Source organism: Dama dama, chromosome 25 (assembly GCF_033118175.1).
Source record: "Dama dama isolate Ldn47 chromosome 25, ASM3311817v1, whole genome shotgun sequence".
Lineage (NCBI taxonomy): Eukaryota > Metazoa > Chordata > Mammalia > Artiodactyla > Cervidae > Dama > Dama dama.
Window position 1 is genome coordinate 31,429,608 of NC_083705.1, and position 21,161 is coordinate 31,450,768.

A 21,161-nucleotide genomic window follows, 5' to 3' on the forward strand; every position below is an offset into this window, starting at 1 on the left:
ATTTGTGAGGCAGAGTAAGTTACTTTATTAATGTACAGGGTTCTTGACACATTTACCAGTTCTTATGGTCACTTGTGCTGATTTTTAAATATATTTTTTACTTTGAGCCTCATTTTCTAAAAGATGGTTTTTTTCTGCCTTTTTCTATTAAAGAGGCTCTTAAGAGGCCATATCTCCAGGCCTAGTGATGGCTTGGGTTCAAAGCCCACATGTGTGCGTGCTATTCACAGGTGGCATGTTTCCCAGGATCATGCTAAACCTCAGCTGCTTTTATATTAAAACATCATTTCTGTTCATTAGAGTATTTTCAGATGAAAACAGTTACTTTACAACTCTTGACATAGTTCTACTGAATGTACATTTAAATTACTGAAAAATAGAACTTTTCTAATCCTTGTTATTTCTCTTGCATCTGTATGTGTACTTTATTGTTATCTTTTGTTACTCGTTATTTGGTACCTCTCTTTCACTGTTTTCTTTACTATTATTTATTAACTGTGACACAAATGTATTATTAAACTGGTTAACTCTCCATTGTAGTAGCTAAGGGCATGCAGTTTGGAGCCGAAAAGTCTTTGGTTTGAATATTGACTTCATCAACTACTCACTGTGTAACCATGAACAAGTGTTGTAACCTCTCTGCACTAATTTATTTCTCTATAAAATGAAGAAAAGGATAATACCTACTTTAAATGAGATTATGTACTGTGTTTTGTACAGAGCCTAGTACCTAGAAGCACTTAATAATTGTAGACAACATGATTATTTTTATCTACATTTACTGAGTTCCTGCCGTGTGCCAGGCATTGTCCTGGGTATTGGGGATATAGGGCTTCCCAGGTGGCGCTAGTGGCAAAGAACCTACCTGTTAGGGCAATAAGAGATGCAGGTTTGATCCCTAGGTCGGGAAGAGCCCCTGAAAGAGGGCATGGGAATCCAATCCAGTATTCTTGCCTGGAGAATCCCCCAGACAGAGGAGCCTGGCAGGCTGTAGTCCATAGGATCACACAGAGTCAGACTCAACTGAAGTGGCTTTGCACGCGTGCATTCATTGGGGATATAAAGATGAAGACACAGTCCTTGTCTCAGGGATGTCATAGTCTATTAGTATGGACCAACTTGGATGTAGAAAAATTTAAAGACCAACATAATAGAAGAACTATTAACTTTGACTACTTTGGGGTGTGAAAGAATATTTTCTTTCCAGTTGATATCCTCATGTCATAAATATAGATTCCTTTATAATAAAAATTAATGATGATTACAATATAGGGTAGGAGATGCCATATTTCAGATGTGTATGCAGTGCTGTAAGAACAGGGAAGCAGAAGGGGGAAACTCTCTCATCAGGAAGCCCTTGCATCTTCACCTTTTTATCATAGTCAGATTTTCCCCAGTTTGCTAAGGTATACATCTTTGCAGAAAGCCTGCCCAAAATAATATGCTGATCAGGTGGTATACAGGCTAAAGACTATCCATGAAATGGTAGCTGTCCCTCTATATGGATACATAGCTCTCTGACACGACCATTTTGGCCTTCCAAGATTTTGTGTTTTGCAAAACTTCTTTGTTCTTGAGTAATATTGAGTAAGCTAAGGGTGGAATGACTTTCAAACATCACTCTGTGAGACACCTACCCATTGTTATGAATATGGGGATTGCCTGGTCCATTTCTGTTCATACCTCACAAGACCATCAGGCAACTCAAAGGGTGACTGAAGTCTAGCCTGGGATGGGCCCTAGAGCTTCAAGAACTAGAGAAGAGACTTTGAAACTTCTCTGGAGGTTTTTTCGGCCTCCCCTTGTTCACCCCTACACAGTTAGAAACTCTTAAAATGCTGGAAGCCAGTCTCCATAGTCCAGGTTCCTGTAGTTCCATAGCCTAATGAAAGTGTTAGTGAAAGCACTAGTCACCGAGTCATGTCTGGCTCTTTACAACCTCATGGTCTGTAGCATGCCAGGCTCCTTTGTCCGTGGGATTCTTCAGGCAAGAATACTGGACTAGGTAGCCATTCTTTTCTCTAGGGGATCTTCCCAACCCAGGGATCGAACCTGAATCTCCCGTGTTGCAGGCACATTCCATCTGAGCCACCAGGGAAGCCTCTACCATCTAATTTAGGGATTGAAATCCCTGTTTTGTTTTCAAGCTGATTGTCAACTTAGACTTGACTTTTGGGTTTCTCATAGTTTGTTTACTTGCTTTTGAAGTGAATTTATCAACATTTAAGTTTAGAACTCTCTACTATTGCTTTAGCCCATTTAAGGAGAAACATCTTCCCCAAAATCAGAAACGTTCCCTAATACATGTCCAGTTTTCTTACTGTGGTATCAAACTAAAGCAAAATTGTATATAATTTTTTTCCTTATCTGTTTTTTTAGCTTTCAAAGTAATTTGTGTTTAAAATGAAAAATGAATAGGCTTATTGCCATAATTTAGTTGTGCTGAATTGTTTGGCCATAACTTTTGTGGTGATGGAGACCAGATTTATGAGCTGTGGGATCTGTTCTGTTTGGATCTGACAGCTGGCTCCATTAAATATCTTGGAGCTTTTTACTTTGCACGGGGATGGTTGGGAGGGTGGGAACAGCAGTGGACGAAAACAATCCACTTTATTTAATGTTCTGCATTTGTTTACTGGCTCTAATCATAACATGGTGCAGCTGTTTGAACAGCTGCCTTTTGATTTCCTTTTGTTTACTGTTTAGGTTTATTAAGCTTGCCCTTAATACCTGCTTACTGTCTGTTTTTTAACTAGCTTTCGTACTTTATTAAATATATTTTAATATATACCAGTCTGTTTTGGGCTAGGCATGCTTTGATGATCTATGAAGTTAATTCACTAAAAGAAAAAAAAAGTTTTTAATTCCATAGGTCATACAGAAAGCAGCCCATTCTTGATTTCTTATTGTCCTTTAGCTTTATTATTTTAGTTAAATATTTTATAATTCGGTAAATAAATTGCATTTCAAAATTAAGTCCAAATTTCAATCATGATAAACCACCACTTATGTTAACTTTCTAAGCCTGCCAACAGGTAGCTTAGTCTACATACTCCAGATGGTTTTTAAAAAGTTGTCAGACTAGTTGTATGTGAATTTTGTTTTAACAAATGTCTCTGAACAACCTGGATACCTAGGAGATATATATTTACACAGAGAGAGCAAAAAGATAAATATTATATTTATTTGTTAGTCTTATTATTTAGCCTATTCAGACATGCTTACTAAAAATTTATTCATCATTGTGGGAGTTTTATTCTCTCTTTACAGGTGAGGGATTTGTCCATTGCTTATATGCTGGTGACATTAACTTATCTCTATATTGGAGTCCTGGTTTTTGCTTCATTTCCTTCACCACCATTATCCAAAGATTGTATAGAGCAGGTAAGGCACCATGTACCCTCTCTGTGTGATTGTTTACACCTTCATATCTGCAAGGCAAACGGTGTGATACACTAGCAATGTATAATACCAGACAGGCCTGGGTTTGAATCCAGTCTCTTCTGTTTACCATCCATGTGGGAATTCAGGCACCTCCCCCATTCTTTGTGAGCTTCAGCTTCCTCTTCCATTAAATATCACAACAGATACTCCATAGATTTTAGAAGGACTCTCAGAAACCTTCTGTATGCTGACACCTGTGGTACTCAAATAAATGATTCCTGTTATTTGCTTCATATTTCTCTGTGTGTGTGGATAATTACGCTAGTAGCAGTCTTGAATTTATAAACCCTCACAGAGACTATATTCAGTTCCCTGATTTTCTAAAGTCCAGATCTGGAAATGTCCTGAATAAACTGGTTTCTTAATTCATCAGTCCCTGATAATAGATTTAACACTCATTTTGGTACTAGGTGGCAAGCATAAAAGCAAAGAAAGACTATTTCTTAAAAAGACAGAGGAAGAGACAGAAAGAATAAAAGAAACATTCTTTTACTAAAAGGCTGCCATAAATAATATTTATTATTTGATTTGACCCATCATAAACCTGGGAATAGCATAATCTCTAGTTTTATATAACTGAAGACAAAGTTCTCACAGAAAGTAGCATTCACGGGTGATTTTCATTCTAGTCAGAAGAAATTCCTCTAAAAAAGTGTAGTGGAGTACAAAATATGATTTATTACCTGTGAATTATAAAAGTTATTTCAGCATAATAGTGATAATAATGTTCTCATCTTTTCAAGATAAATAGGTTTGACTTGTTGTTCTTTTGATAGTTTGAAATGCTCTCTTGATTTCCTTGATTCCAAAAGTTCTTTGGCAGCCAAATGTTTGCTGAAAATTCCCCTGATATGAACAATCCCATATAAAGCCCACTCCCTCGGGAATAAGAATATCTGTGGTATTTGTATTTGAAAGGAAAAAAAAAATCTGAGTGATTGGCTTTCTTTTTCTTAGATGCCAAATGAAAATGGAGAACAGAATCATGAAAGGAAGTAGAAAAAATTTCTTTTCTTTTCTTTTATTGATAGATTATAGATAATAGTGATAGTAGGTAATAGATATACTCTCACCTTATTCTATAATCTTTAAAAGTGCTACAGTGCATCAGAGGAGAAAAAGTAAGAGAATTATTGAGAATGAAATAGCATTGAATTAGCTATTTAAATTTATTGAAACAATTATACTTATACCTCATTTACTTATAGAGCAGTACTTCTCAAGCTATCAGTGGTAAATAATGTCTTCTTTGTTGTTGTTTCAATGTCAAATCAATTGCAGATTGATGTTTTTGTAAAATAAAAATGTGCCAATGTCAAATTTCTTTAAGTTTCTAAATACTTACTTTTAATTTCTGTACTTAGCTATTGAAGAGTAATAGTTAGCAAATAGTTTGTGAACAGGCGCCATCCCACAAAACCACACAATTTGAGTGGCACCTGTGTTCAAAATAAGCAGAAAATTCCATTTTATAAATTTGTACTTACTGAATTTTATTTGTAACGTTATTATCTTTCTTGGATTAGAATTTTTTAGACAACTTCCCTAGCAGTGACATCCTGTCCTTCATTGCAAGGATATTCCTGCTGTTCCAGATGATGACTGTGTATCCACTCCTAGGCTACTTGGCTCGCGTTCAGCTATTGGGTCATGTCTTCGGTGACGTTTATCCTAGGTAAGGGCTCTTCTCTTGACCAGCAAGATGTGCCAAGCAACAAATGACTGTGCAAACAGGTCAGTTTAAAATGTGACTGATCCTTTTGCTATGAAACTTTGCCTGATGAAAACGGTTACTAAGGATAGACCTTTGGTGTTCTTTTCCCAGAAGAACTTTAAAAATAGAAGCCGCTTCCTTGTCCAGAATGATTTAAAGTTAATTCCTGCCCGTGTAGATATTTTAGCTCTGATATCAGCTATACTTATCTTGTGATTTAGTTGATATTTATCTACTCTTTGCCAGGAAGTTAGTAGTATGAAGTACCTGTGTTAGTAATGTATGGCTAATGAGAAACAACTCATTTAGTTACTGGTTATTGGTATTTACTTGTATATTTATTACCATTCATGCAGTTTTATATAAACAATAATGGTTTAAGATTGAAGGCGAGATACGTAGCAAGTTTAAATTATCATTTACTTCTGTCACGATTGCTCTAATTTTTAATCTCCTATTGGTGATGGAAGAGTTTGAGTCCTCTTGAAAAATCTGTTCAAAGCTAGCCCTCATCCAAGAGAAGTTTCGTTTACTGAAACTTCCTTGTGGGCCCCTGGTTAACGCCCACTCTTACATTAAGTTTTATTATAGATTATTCTAGTAAAAAGTACCTAGCCCTAACCTATTTTATTGGGAATAAATTATCTTAAATGAAGAAAGCTTTTGGATAAAATTTGAAAAAAGTTACATGTGCTGTAACCAACTAAACAAGTGGTCTTAACCAGTTTATTTGAAGTGAAGTAATGCAGTCTTTCCCCTCATTTAACAAATAATTGGTTATAAGTATGTAGTTTTAAAAACAGAAAATTTTTAAAAGCGAACATCAAAAGTTACCAAGCCTCTAGCCTTGACCACAGCAGCAGCTACAGTTCTCACATTGGATTTCAGTAAATGTAAGAATCCTATTGTGTTTATACGCCCTGCTGTATTTACATTCACCAAAATAATAAATACTGTTTAAGTCATAGATGAAAAAAAAAATTGTAGGTAAATGCATTATTCCTGTTTTCTGCCGTTATTTTGCATAATGTTGGCTGTTAGAATGTTTTCTCTTCTTGGAAAAAGTCTGGAATTTCCCTCTTGCATTCACATTACATTTCTTCCCCTACCATCAAGAACACATTATCATTTATCCTACAGTTGCAAGTACTCTACACACTTCATACTTTGGAACATACTTTTTGATCTCAGGACCCCTTAACACTCTTAAGGTTTATTTAAGGACCCCCAGGGAACTTTAGTTTATGTGGGTTATATCCATCAATATTTAACATGAAAAATTAGAACCAAACTTTTAAAATGTTTATTAATTTATTTAAAAAGCAATAATAAAACCATTACTTGTTAACATAAATGATATTTTGAAAACTAACAATTTCCAAAAAATTTTCTTTTACATTTCAAAACTCTTCAATGTCTGATTTGCTAGTAGATCATTGGACTATCCTATTTTCTACATTCATTCTCTTGTAATATGTAATTTTTGTTTAAATATATGAAGAAGATACACCCTTCCATGGACACATAGTTGGAGCAAGAAGGAAGTACTTTTAATAGCCTTTCCAGATCATTGTGGATATTTTTCTTTGATACTGTGCCAAACCTTGACAGGTGGTAGTTTTATAAAAGTTAGTTGAATCTGAAACTCAGTTACATTAAAAGCCATTGGTCTGTCTTACAATTTGGATCTTTTACCCATGTATGATTTTATAACATTAGGTTTAGTCATTTGGAAAATATTGGTTCACTGAATTCTATAGATATTCCAAATATTGGCCCATTTCATTATATATTATCAAAATCCACTTTTGCTATTATCACCACCAGTTGCATTATAGAAGTCTTAGATATTGGAATACTGTCCAGCTCTCATGGTGGCAAATACCAGCTCTCCAAATTCTAATTTTTACTTGAAAGCTCAAATGTTATGCTTGGCAACACAAACTACCAGTTGTTTCTCTTGAAATGATAAGATCATATCATTTATTTTCAAGAAAATGTCTGTCACATACCCAAATCTAAAGAACCGTAGTTTGTCTGTCTTTCAATTAAAAATGGTCTTTGGAAAAAACAGCACAGTTGTCCCCCAGTTCAGTTGCTCAAGTGCTTTTCCTCAAGACAGCCACTGTACTTCAGTATGCAGCAGATGTGCTTTATTATATACTTCCTATTTGATCATACAGAGTATTTAAAAGATGTTTGTTCAAAGTATGAGATTTTGCGCCACAACTAGAGAAAGCTCATGCACTGCAATGAAGAGCCCGCGAGTCACATGCAGACCCAGCACATCCAAAAACAAACAAAAAACAACACTGAAATATGAGATTTAATAAAACTAATAATTTTCAGTCCTTTATCAAGGACAATTTTTAATAAAACTTTTTTTTTGAGAGAATTCAGTAAAGAACACAGTATAGAATACAGAGATCGTTGCAGCTACCTCTATCCAATCTAAGGGGGCAGCAGTTACCCACCATTGCTTTTGCAAAGCAAGTAATGTTTTGTCTGACTGGAAAATAATTTTTACCTCAGAGCTTCCTGGAAGGGAATTGGAAACTTCCCTGAGGTTCGCGGTTACACTTTGAGAACCACTGCTTTGGAAAAATACACAAAATTGTTTCCTTTTACAATACAGAAATAACAGAGGCCCAGCCAATGTCTCAAACCTCTGAAGCAATTTTAAGGTTGGAGTTTTTAGATAAATAGTAAGATCTGGAAGCCTGAATATCTTTGTAATTTGTCAAGAAAGATGACTAACCATTTATTTGTATAAATAATTTTCCTTATTTTTAATTCTTTCTGTAATCTTTCCCAGGGATTAATTAACCTCTGATAACTTGAGCTCAAAATATTGCTTTGATATGTAACTTTGACTTTTAAGGATCATTTTGGGAGGAAATGGAGTTATTTCTCAAGCATCACATTCCATCTACCATATGATTATTTCTGTCCCAAAATTGATTTCCCAAGCCTTGAATTGTTAACATCTAGTTCAATTTACTTAGCTGATATTCTGTTCATGGTAAATACTGAATAGCTTTACGTGACTAAATCTGAAAAATAAAAACCTGCCCATTTTGCCCCCTTGATAAAATTTATTTTTCTAATTATAAAAGTAAAATAATACTTTACAAAGGAATACTATAAAACATATGAAATTTATCAGGTGTAGAAATGAAGAAAAACTACCCCAAATCCCAAATTATAACACAATCACTGCTTCCTTTTAGTGTATTTCCTTCTGATATTTTTTCTAACATTTTAAGATTTTCTTGTGTAGTAAAAATCTAACTAGCTTTTTCCTCAAGTTGCCTAGATAGATTTTTACCATCTAGGTAACAGTGAATATTTATTTTTAATATTTTAAAATGTATTCCATCAAGCATATTGTTACCCTGCCATATATCTAGGATGCTGCTGTCTTTGTACAAATCAGTTCAGTTCAGTCACTCAGTCATGTCCAACTCTTTGAGACCCCACGGACTGCAACACGCCCGGCTTCCCTGACCATCACCAACTCCCAGAACTTGCTCAAATTCATGTCCATCAAGTTGGTGATGCATCCAACCATCTCATCCTCTGTCGTCCCCTTCTCCTCCCGCCTTCAGTCTTTCCCAGCATCAGGGTCTTTTCCAATGAGTCAGTTCTTCGCATCAGGCGGCCAAAGTATTGGTGCTTCAGCTTCAGCATCAGTCCTTCTAATGAATATTCAGGACTGATTTCCTTTAGGAGTGACTGGTTTGATCTCTTTGCAGTCCAAGGGACTCTTAAGAATCTTCTCCAACACTATGGTTCAAAAGCATCAATTCTTTTTACAGTTCAAAGGCATCAGTTCTTTTTACAAATACCTTTATGTTAATAGTTTTTTAATTTTCTTTTGATATTCCACCCAAATGGAATTACAGATCAAAGAATGTGAACCCTGATATACACTACCAGTTTGCTCCTACAGAATTTAGCTTGGTTATATAATTGCAGGAAAGGGCGAATGTCACTGTCCCACCACCAGTATTGAGTACTCCTGTTACCTTCTATTTATGCCGTAATTTTATTGTCAAGTTTAAGACATTCTCATTTTAGAGATGATAGTAATGAATTTCATTCTCACATTAATTGTTATAATTTGCCTGTTTTTATATTTTTTTCTTTCTCCAAACTGTCTTCTCAACTTTTAGCATTTTCCACGTGTTGATTTTTAATCTGTTCATTGTGGGAGCTGGAGTGATCATGGCCTGTTTCTACCCAAACATAGGAGGAATCATAAGGTACTGCCTGTAAGGGAACTTTGCCCCTTTACATATTGGTCTTTATTGTTATGCTTTCTTATAGTTGTTGTCTTGATATAGTTGTTTAAAATTCCAGTGAGTATTTAAAATTGATAACATTCAAGTACAGTTCACTGGTATCAGTTAAGGGGATCTTTATCTTCCACTTTTGCTTATTCCTCACTCTAGAAGCACCATTTTCCTTAGCCTTAGGTACCTTTCCCCTTCTCTTTTTCTCAAAATCTTCCAATGTATTTCTTTCTCTTTATCCAAAATAAAGTTATTTTTAATATATAACATATAACTTCTTGGGGGACCTGGAAGGTCTCTAATATGTCAAGGCTATGTCCTAACTTTCTTAATCCATTTCTACTCAAGAACATATTTCAGTGTCAATTGTAGTCAGAAAGTTTAGATCCCAGATGGCTCTTTCCTTAATATCCATTCTCCAAATACATTGTGATAGGTTGAGTAGATTGGGATTAAAGTTGTGACCTCAGATGCTCATGGAAAACTGAAATTTAGAATGATCCAATTTTTCTTCCTCAGCCTTGTAGAAGGCAGGACTGAGTTACTTTTTTTTTGAAGACCCTTTCCTATAAAAGTAGCGAAAGACAAAAGAGGAGACCTGTAGCCTGACACTTGTGAGATATAATGAATTTACAAGTTCCTTTTAAGCTGTTTACAAGGAAATTGAGGATAGGGAAGGAGAGAAATAAGTGTAGGTTCCTCAGTCATGTGTTTAAGTATTTTTGTTACTATGATAATTACGCTGAATACCAACAAGGCACTCATCTGTTCTCAGTCTTAAGCAGATGCTTACAGTCCTTCAACAACTCAGAATTTATAATTAGTTTATAAAAGATCAAAGATAGGAAGCCTATCTCCAGATGTTTCTGAGGAAGTAGCCATAATCACTGAGATACAGAGGAACTACAGAGACTTGAGAGAGAAATAAAAAACTCAGTCAAGCAGATGCTATAAAGATGAACAGGAAATAGTATTTTATATTAACTTAGCAAGTGAAATAGGTTTTAAACTCAGATGCTCTATCTATGTCAACAAAAAATGAATCAAAAATAATTTTATTGTAATCCAATTGAGGACGATTTAAATTATCCTATATTTACCATAATTGTAAATCAGAAAAATGCAGAATGAATATTAACCTAAAAACTTTTTTATTCTGCAGGTATTCAGGAGCAGCATGTGGCCTAGCCTTTGTATTCTTATACCCATCTCTCATCTATATAATTTCCCTCCACCAAGAAGACCGTCTCACATGGCCTAAATTAATCTTTCACGTTTTCATCATTATTTTGGGCCTGGCTAACCTGATTGTTCAGTTTTTTATGTGACATAGTCAACTGCCTTCTCAACATCTTTCATGGTATTTTGAACTTTGACAACAGTTCCACATAAATTCACTTGTAAATGCCGTTCTTGCTGTGACTATAAATGTTTTCCTAAGCTCATTTGATAACAAGGAAATAAGGGTCCATTAGTAAGTAATTATTATTAGAGTGGGGAAAAGGGCAGTAAGAGTGGTCTTAATCTCTTTACTGTTCTCATGTTCACTCATCTCTTCATTCTCACTGTCTTTTCCAAGTGGAAACATATGCCTCTAGGAAAAATCATGCTAGGTTTTACTTGTAGAGATGTAAGGTGGGTAGGTTCATTTTGGCTACAGTAGATTCTCAGGGTGTCACAGCAACTGTATTGCCAGATCCCATTTCTATTTTGTTTCAGTGATTCAGTTTCATTTTATTACTTGCTAGATCATTTCTGCAGTTTGCCCAAACCTTTACTGTTTTGGACAGTAAACCAAATACCTCATTTTAAAAAAGTGTCCATGACGTCAGTGTTAGTAGAGAGAATTCTTATGTGAGTCCTTAATATCTGTTTTAAAAACAGGAAAAAAATTCTACAATGTCAATACAGATCCCATGGTTGTGAAAGTTATACAAAATAAAGAAACTAGGAGAGTTTGTTGCAGTCTGACTCCTCTTTGTTTCTGATCCAGTTCTATTTCCCCAGCCCCAGTTTGCATAGGAACAAGTATGGTTGCCCTCCAAGACCCAGTGGGCTCTTTTGCTTTTTGGATCCCTGAGGATTGCATAGGATGTGATGACTAGACCAATGAGGAGGAGTATAGGAAGCGTGGAAGAGAGAGATGTATAAGGTGTTAAGGCAATAGAGAGAAACAAGACGGAATGAGACCTCCTTAAAAGTATATTCTTTGCAGGGGGTGAAAATGATTTCTTCAACACAGGAAAGGATTACTTCTGTTTAAAGTATGACCTCCAGAAGGAGACCACCCCCCCACACACACCGCTTACTTCTGTAATTGGCAATGTGAAATTGTTAGGTGCTCAGTCGTGCCTGACTCTTTGCAACCCCATGGACTGTAGCCTGCCAGGCTCCTCTGTCTTTGGAATTCTCCAGGCAAGAATACTGGAGTGGGTTGCCATTCCCTTCTCCAGGGGATCTTCCTGACCCAGGGATCGAACCTGGGTCTCCTGCACTGCCAGCAGATTCTTTACCACCTGAGCCACCATGGAAGTAATTGACAGGGTAGAGGTTAAATCCCCATAAGAAAAACTACTTGGATCTGAGAAAAGTATTAGGGAATCTAAATTCTTGTAATTAAAACTCTCCTCTTTTCCTTTCAAACTAAAAGTTAAACCAAAATCCAAATCCATGTCTTCCATGTAATGAAACCTCTATGTTCAGCTGGAAAAGGTAGATTTCTCTGATTTTATGGTCACGTTAAACAGTTTTGTGTTAATACACAATTCCAAAATAGTACATAAATTTGTTATTTCCTTCCTATGAGAAAAACAGGTGAAATGGTTTTTTATACCTGGTAAAGAGCCGCAGATTCAAGACCAGCCATTCTTTCTTTCAGCAGAGGTTTCTGTCTAGTTCACAGACCCATACCTATAATGATGACCTATATTGCCTAAACATTAGTCATTCAGTAGTGTCTGACTCTGCAACCCCATGGTCTATAGCCTGCCAGGCTCCAATCTCCATGGGATTCTCCTGGCAAGAATACTGGAGTGGGTAGCCATTTCCTTCTCCAAGGAAACTTCCTGACTCAGATGTCGAACCTGAGTCTCCTGCATTGCAGGCAGATTCCTTACCATCTGAGCCATTAATACGCCACATATTACCTAAGCTCTTTTTTAAAAAGTCTGTTTATGAAAATTCTCCAACATACACAAAAGTAGGAAAAAAAAAATGACAAATTCCTCATATACTCATCCCCTACATTTAGTACAATAATTATAAGACTTTGCCATTGCTCATCTATCCCCCAGTTTTTCTTTTCCACTGAAACTTTCTAAAGTCAATCTTGGAAGTTATGTCATTTCATCTCTATAAACCTTAATATGCACTAATAGCCTCTTGAACTTAGTTGTGTTTATTGAATGAGACAGTCTCGCTAAAGTTTTTGTTTGTTTTTAGCAAAAACTGCTGGTAGATTTTAAGTAATTAGAAAAATCTGTGTTAAATATCTGGATCTTTGTGTTAACCTCTCTCAGAACAGGAGTATAAGATGGGAGAAAGTGTGTCTTTGTGCCTATGCATCTTTGTGACTTGAGAGTTTTGTTCAGTTGGAGACATAGGAATCAAAAGCCAGACCTTGAGAGATCCCTGTTTATCCCGAGTTTCCTCCCTTGTCTTTAAAAACATGAGAGACAAAGTTGCATTGCCTTTTTTCAGTGATGTTAAAACACTGTAATGTTTTAACACATAGAGAAAATGATTTGATATGTTTTTCCCATTTAATAAAGTGAATATGAAAATGAATATATTATTTATTAAACTAAAGACCAGTGTGGATATTTGCTTTTTGTTTTCTTTGAGAGATTTGCCAATTTAGAACTTCCAAAATCCTATGTTAGATTTATGCTGAGTGACTGCCTCCTTAGGTTTTTCTTCACAGAGCCAGCTCCTTTGGCCTAGTGATTAGCTTGGTTGGAACACTCTTTGTGCAAGTCTGTGTGTCCTGGCTCACACATTAGAATGATGAGATAAGGTCCCATTCCAATCATTCTACAGTGAATTTTAGACTTTTTCTACTGCCATCTCTTTGAATTTTCTAATTAAATTTCTTTTACTTTTTGCTCTGATGTGATTTATTTTAGTTTTGAATTTAGCTTAGTTAACACATGATCAAGGACATTTTAAAATTTAAAATAGCTTGTTTGGAGAGCTCTTCCTTGGAAAGGCTCTGGATGAATATGTAGTATCCTAATACTAAGCCAGAAAAAACAAAGAAATATGCTTTGACATCTGACATCTGTGGGTATTCATCCAAAACCTGTTTCATCTTCACACCCAAAAAATGCAGTGGAGGAAAGAATAAACTTACCCACAAAAGGGACTGTTTTAGAGGGAAATAATCACTTTATTTACACTAAATATACTTTGCAAATACAATGCAAACTCTAAATGGAGAGGCAGAAGAGTTTTTGGTTCTACTTGAAGTTTATTAGGAGAATTTTTTAATCTATATTTTGACTTACTCCACAAATAATTGAATAACACTGTCAGGGAAGGGGAAATTTCCCCGCACCCTTCTTAGTTCTTTTGGTTGGTCTAATAATTAAATTGACCCAAGACAGATTAACAGGAGGAAAAAAAAAAAATTTAATTCACATGTGTGGAATTCTCATAGAAATAAGATTCCCCAAATGATCAAAGCAAGCTCTTTATATATCATTTTTAGACAAGGAAAGAAATTGGTGAAGATTTAATGTATGCTAGGATAGCAAACTAATGAGGAAGTAACAAGTTTGTTTAGGTAACTGTTTAAGCCTTGAATTCCCTAACTCTGATGATAAGGATATTTTCTAAACTCCTGGTATAGGGAGGATTCCTTTACGTTGAGATTTACTTCTTGCTTTCATGAAGAAGGAGGAAATGAGTGTTTTTTTATATCTTTTTTTCCTACCAGCTGTTTCTCAAGTAACTTCATTTCAGAATAATCAGTATACCACTGTGCCATATCTTGGGGCAGCCTGCCCTGAACCTCAGCACTGCAACGTTCAGTACTTTGGAGGAGGCAAATATGTATAAGACATCATTCATATCCTAAAGGAACTTGTAGTCTAGTAAAGGAGCTATGCCTACAGTTAACTGTGACACAGGGTACCGTCAGACCAAGAGAAACAGATCCCTTCCAGTTGGGATCCTCAGGGAGGGCAGGTAAGGAAGCTGAGTGGTAAAGCTGCAAGGATAACCGTCCAAGATTTTAGATCTTTGATGCATTCACCGTCAAGTGGGATCTTGTAAAGTGTAATTGCTTTTGGCAAATTGCCTCTAAATAAGAGAGGTTTAACTGCTTCTGTGTGCTATTTATTGTTCTCTTTGTGTTTTCACACTGCCTTGTTCACTTCTGTGAATCTTGGACAGCACAATACAATTGATCAATAGGGAAAATAATCAGTAATACACTGGGCAATACGAACAGAAAGATTCTATAAAATTTTCTCTCCAAAAACTTGACTTATTTAAATATCAGTATTCAAAATGTCAAATGTTTGGGCCCATTGATTAGAGCAGGAAATATTGATGTTGCTTGTTCTCTTTACAAAGCACTGACCTATTGCATTTTATTTTTTTTTCCATTTATTTTTATTAGTTGGAGGCTAATTACTTTACAATATTGTAGTGGTTTTTGTCATACATTGACATGAATCAGCCATGGATTTACATGTGTTCCCCATCCCAATCCCCCGTCCCACCTCCCTCTCCACCCGATCCCTCTGGGTCTTCCCAGTGTACCAGGCCCAAGCACTTGTCTCATGCATCCAACCTGGGCTGATAATCTGTTTCACCCTAGATAACAGACATGTTTCAATGCTGTTCTCGAAACATCCCACCCTCGCCTTCTCCCACAGAGTCCAAAAGTCTGTTCTATACATCTGTGTCTCTTTTTCTATCTTGCATATAGGGTTATCGTTACCATCTTTCTAAATTCCATGTATATGCGTTAATATACTGTATTGGTCTTTATCTTTCTGGCTTACTTCACTCTGTATAATGGGCTCCAGTTTCATCCATCTCATTAGAACTGATTCAAATGAATTCTTTTTAATGGCTGAGTAATATTCCATGGTGTATATGTACCACAGCTTCCTTATCCATTTGTTTGCTGATGGGCATCTAGGTTCCTTCCATGTCCTGGCTATTATTAACAGTGCTGCAATGAACATTGGGGTGCACGTGTCTCTTTCAGATCTGGTTTCCTCAGTGTGTATGCCCAGAAGTGGGATTGCTGGGTCATATGGCAGTTCTATTTCCACTTTTTTAAGAAATCTCCACACTGTTCTCCATAACGGCTGTAATAGTTTGCATTCCCACCAGCAGTGTAAGAGGGTTCCCTTTTCTCCACACCCTCTCCAGCATTTATTGCTTGTAGACTTTTGGATAGCAGCCATCCTGACTGGCATGTAATGGTACCTCATTGTAGTTTTGATTTCCATTTCTCTGATAATGAGTGATGTTGAGCATCTTTTCATGTGTTTGTTAGCCATCTGTATGTCTTCTTTGGAGAAATGTCTGTTTAGTTCTTTGGCCCATTTTTTGATCGGGTCATTTATTTTTCTGGAATTGAGCTGCAGGAGTTGCTTGTATATTTTTGAGATTAATCCTTTGTCTGTTGCTTCGTTTGCTATTATTTTCTTCCAATCTGAGGGCTGTCTTTTCACCTTGCTTACAGTTTCCTTTGTTGTGCAAAAGCTTTTAAGTTTCATTAGGTCCCATTTGTTTATTTTTGCTTTTATTTCCAATATTCTGGGAGGTGGGTCATAGAGGATCCTGCTGTGATTTATGTCGGAGAGTGTTTTGCCTATGTTCTCCTCTAGGAGTTTTATAGTTTCTGTTTTTTTTTTTTTTTATTTTTTATTATTAGTTGGAGGCTAATTACTTCACAACATTTCAGTGGGTTTTTTCATACATTGATATGAATCAGCCATGGATTTACACGTATTCCCCATCCCGATAGTTTCATTCTTTTACAAGTGGTTGACCAGTTTTCCCAGCACCCCTTGTTAAAGAGGTTGTCTTTTTTCCATTGTATATTCTTGCCTCCTTTGTCGAAGATAAGGTGTCCATAAGTTTGTGGATTTATCTCTGGGCTTTCTATTCTGTTCCATTGATCTATATTTCTGTCTTTGTGCCAGTACCATACTGTCTTGATGACTGTGGCTTTGTAGTATAGTCTGAAGTCAGGCAGGTTGATTCCTCCAGTTCCATTCTTCTTTCTCAAGATTACTTTGGCTACTCGAGGTTTTTTGTATTTCCATGCAAACTGTGAAATTATTTGTTCTAGTTCTGTGAAAAACCATTGGTAGCTTGATAAGGATTGCATTCAATCTATAGATTGCTTTGGATAGTATAGTCATTTTGACAATATTGATTCTTCCAATCCCCTATTGCATTTTAGAATCTGCTGCTGCTGCTGCTGCTGGTTCATTTTGTCATCCCAATTCAAATGTCCAAAACAAAATCCAGACCTCACTGATACCTAAACAATAGAATGGTACATGAGTTTGTTGTCCAAAGTGGAATGCACACAATGCAGCCTGGCTGGCCCCAGTTTCACAGTCGACTGCAGACTTGACTTCTGATTATATAAACATGTATTGCAAAACAGCTCTGACGGGAAACTCATAACCTAAACAGTATTCTCTGAAATGTAATTTGTTGTCCTTTTATATTAAAGAAGAAATTAAATCAAAATTATTTTGACAAAAAACAACTCTGGGATTTTGTTTAATTGAATTTTGCTGGGAAATGCTATTGCCTACTAGCACTGACCCCGGGACAGAAGGAGTCCATCTTTTGCTGGGTCAAACTTCTCAAGTGACTCTGCGAGTGTCACATCAGGTCATCCAAGTGACCAATGAGCTTGTCTCACAACAGGCCACATAGCCCCCTCCTTCATGTTCTAGATCTTAGAAAAAGTGATATGCTGCTTGTTGTTAACCAAAACCTAAAATGGTCCTTTTCGAACAATAAACTGTTATGACTTCTCCCTCTAAGAGCATTTCACAATGCATGTGGCACTTCAGATAAGGGTAGCCCAGTTTCTGGCATAATCTTACCAAGCCATTAAAGGCAATAAAGAGCTCTGTTTTCTTTAAGTTAAAATTCCTTTTGTTCCCAATTTTTTTTTCATTATTTCTCAACTCTTCTGCAAAGATAAAATAAGGCTATGTCTTTTTAAAAGATTAAAATTTTCTCCTTTCTCTTCTTTCATCTTAGGCCATAAAGTACAGGATTAGGATAGGGATTAGAAAGAGCACACTATGCAAAATTTTCCTCCTTTGGGTCTCTTATGATATTCTAAGTAATCCAGTTGTGTTTGTTCCCAACAGATACTTTATATACTTGTGTAATTAATCAGTGAATTAGTGATGCAGATTCCACTTTAATGAAAAACAGTAATTGCTATTTTTAAAAGTTTTTTGTTTCTACTTGGGAGTTATATTACCCCCCGAACCCACCACCCCCTGCCAAAAATCAACAAAATTGAATCAGTCAGATTCAGAATTAGTCCCTTGGTCAATATTTACATACTAACCGGATGCCAGGCCCTGCTAGGCATGGAGCATCCAGTGGTGACAAGCCTAATGTGGCCCTGACAGTCAGCATCCTTGCCCACACTCTGAACTCTGGCAGCTGGTCATTTTTTCTCGGTGCCATGAAGTACCAGGCTGTGATCCTTTTCTGCTGCCCTCTTTCTGGTGAAGACTGTGACATAGCCACATCATACACATTTGGAAGAGATGAATATAGAACAGTGGTGCAATAAATGTGACTCTGTGAAGTGAACTATGTAGGCATGTGGACATGTAAACATGCGGACTTTGTGGACAAAAACTGGAAGGGACCATAGAATAAATGTGCATGACCTGTTGAAGTGATGAGATTCTAATCATGTATGTTGTTACTTTATGATTTGCATGACAAACTTTCTGAAAAATATCTGTTACAAATCACAGAAGAGGCTTGTAGAAATATATCTACACTCAACCCATGAAGTAAAGGACCAACTTACAAAGAACCTTTGGAATGGGGGATAGAGGTTGTTGGTTATAGAGCAAATCCAGGTTTTGTGGGGCCTGAAGGTTATATAATATGTTGTTACCTCTTCAGGAAAAACATAAAAACTACAGAGAACCCCACACAAATGAGGATCCCTTGCTTTAACTTTTTTAGCTTTAAGGTAAATCATCCTCAGACAGCTCTGAAGATGGGATTTAGAAGACCGAAGGAGATGGAATGAAGAAAAGCTTTAGTGCTCTGATACGTCAAGTTTTGAGTGTCTCTGTTACCTTTAGGAATTACAACTTTTATCAGATCTGAACCTTTGCTTCTGGGAGGGTCTAATTGGATTTAGCAAAATAGCATTGGGTACAAATTCAGTAATGGTTAATTTGGAATCACAATGGGACATTTTTCTTTTTTAGATCAGGGAGCTTTTACTTGAGGGAGGGTTTTGCAAGAGTGGGGGAGAATGGGGGAGGGGTGTTCCTTTTAACTTTACAGAAATCATAGAGTTCAAAGATAATGTTTGTTTGTCAAATTGTGGACTTAATTGTCGATGAATCTTAGAGATGAGAAACATTTAAGGGCTCTTGATGCAGAAAACAGGCTACCAAGAGCAACACTAGGGTAAGGCAACATTTATTTACCCTTCACTTTGTTCTACAAAGGAACTGTTTCTACTACAATAAAGTAAAATCAACTTTGAAGAATTAACTTGAAACATTTTTTTAGAGACTAAATTAGAAATTTATGACACTCTTTAAGGAAACTATTCAAATAAACTTTTATAATTTTATAGTTCTTTTTTGTAGCTCATATTATACTTCTTTATTGTAGATGATAAAGCCTTATTCAATGCAGTAAGCCTATTGATTGTCCCAGATTTGGAAATGCAAATATAGAGACATCCTTCCCAGTGCTGCCAGAATTCTCTTTATGTAACATGACCCTGATTATGTCCCTCTTCTGTAAAAACCTTCAGTGTCCCCATAGAAAAATGGGCAAGGGCCTTTGTAAAAGACGACTCAGAAGAATAACTACAAGTAAACATGAAGAGAAAAAAGTTCAGGGTCGAAACATTGATCTGTGCTAATGGATAAACCTCAAAACCATTAAAGTGAAAAAAGCCAGATGCAAAAGACTACATATTATATGGTTCCATTTATATGACATGTCTAGTAAGAGCAAATTTATAGGAACAGAAGGCAAAATCATAGTTGCCTAAGACTGGGGGTGGGAGCAGGGGTTCTCTAGAAGCGGCTATATAGTGGTGATGGTTTATTCACTAAGTCATGTCTGACTCTTTTGCGACCCCATGGACTGTGGCCCCACCATGCTCCTCTGTCCATGGGATATCCCAGGCAAGAATGCTGGAGTGGGTTGCCATTTCCTTCTCCAGGGGATCTTCCCAATCCAGGGATCAAACCCACATCTCCTGTACTGGCAGGCAAGTTCTTTACCACTCAGCCACCAGGGAAGCCCTAAATGGCCATGGGGAAGAGATTTTCTAGGGCTATAGAAATGTTTTAGAAGAGGATTGTGGTAATAGTGGCACAATTGTATAATTACTAAAAATCAGTGAATTATAAACTTATATTGGTTAAATTTTATGAAATGTAAATTATCCCTTGAAGCAGTTTTTTTTTTTGTTAAAGTTCAACAGTGGTAGTAGAAAAGTAGCTTAAAATATTTTCTATTTGTCAAATACTAAAATAATATTAACTATTATTGTTTTATTTTTATTATTATTATGTCATGACAAAGGTATGGGAATGAACACTCATACACAATGGTAGGTGTAAAATTAGGTGCAGATTTTCTGAAGGTAATTTGACAATATTCATCTAATCCTCAAAATGCTGCTATACTTTGACTCCCTTCCGGTTGTGTATCCTAACTGGAGGATAAACACAGAGATATTCATCTCTTTACTATTTGTAATGGAAAAATTAGAAACAACCTAAACATCCAACAATAGGAGATAAATTATGGAATACCCATCAATAGAACACTATGTATCTATTTTAATGATAATGCAAATGTACGTATGCAATGTGTCAACATGTTTATAAATATAAGTGAAGCGATTACAATTAAATACGTATAGAATTTAAAACATTTGTGTACATTTTTGGATGTCTATATAACAAATATGAATTAGGTACCTCCAAGTACTAGGACTACTGGGTGTTTCTTCCTGTTTTGTTTATGTGTATTTTCTAAAGCTTTTAAATGTATCATGTATTATGAAAAAAAGAAAGTTTTTTTTTTTTCTTAAAAGGATATCTTTTCACTGACTTATCATGACTTTAAGGATCCCTTTTGATATTAATAACAAAACCCTTTGGACCCTCACATAATAGTAGTCCAGTTTTTAGAATTTTTTAACTTTATTTTTTTATTGGGCTGCATCAGGTCTTGGTTGCAGCACGTGGGATCTTTGTTGCATTGTGCAAGATCTTTTGTTGTGGCACACCGACTCTCTAGTGTTCCAGGGCTTAGTTGCTCTGCAGTATGTGGGATCTTAGTTCCCCAACGAGGGACCAAACCCGCATTGCATTCCCCGCATTGCAAGCCAGGTTCCCAACCACTGGCCCACCAGGGAAGTCCCTTTAGTATTTCTTGATTAATACAAAAAGCTACTCTAACTTCTAATACCTCTTATATATAAA

At 36.2% G+C, this 21,161-nt stretch overlaps 1 protein-coding gene across 6 annotated transcripts in view; it reads left to right on the forward strand.

The window, feature by feature from the left end:
* The window catches only part of SLC38A9 (solute carrier family 38 member 9), a 79,305-nt gene extending 67,894 nt beyond the window's left edge, over positions 1-11,411 (forward strand). For 5 of the 6 annotated variants that reach the window (XM_061129778.1, XM_061129781.1, XM_061129779.1 and 2 more), the window contains 4 exons: positions 3,271-3,384; positions 4,971-5,119; positions 9,334-9,423; positions 10,616-11,411. In XM_061129778.1, the coding sequence (XP_060985761.1) occupies positions 3,271-3,384; positions 4,971-5,119; positions 9,334-9,423; positions 10,616-10,781 (519 nt within the window). In that variant the 3' untranslated portion in view covers positions 10,782-11,411. Of the gene's footprint in view, positions 1-3,270; positions 3,385-4,970; positions 5,179-9,333; positions 9,424-10,615 lie in introns of all 6 variants that reach the window. The other variant, XR_009690562.1, reaches the window with a different exon arrangement.
* The last annotated feature ends 9,750 nt before the right edge of the window (positions 11,412-21,161 follow it).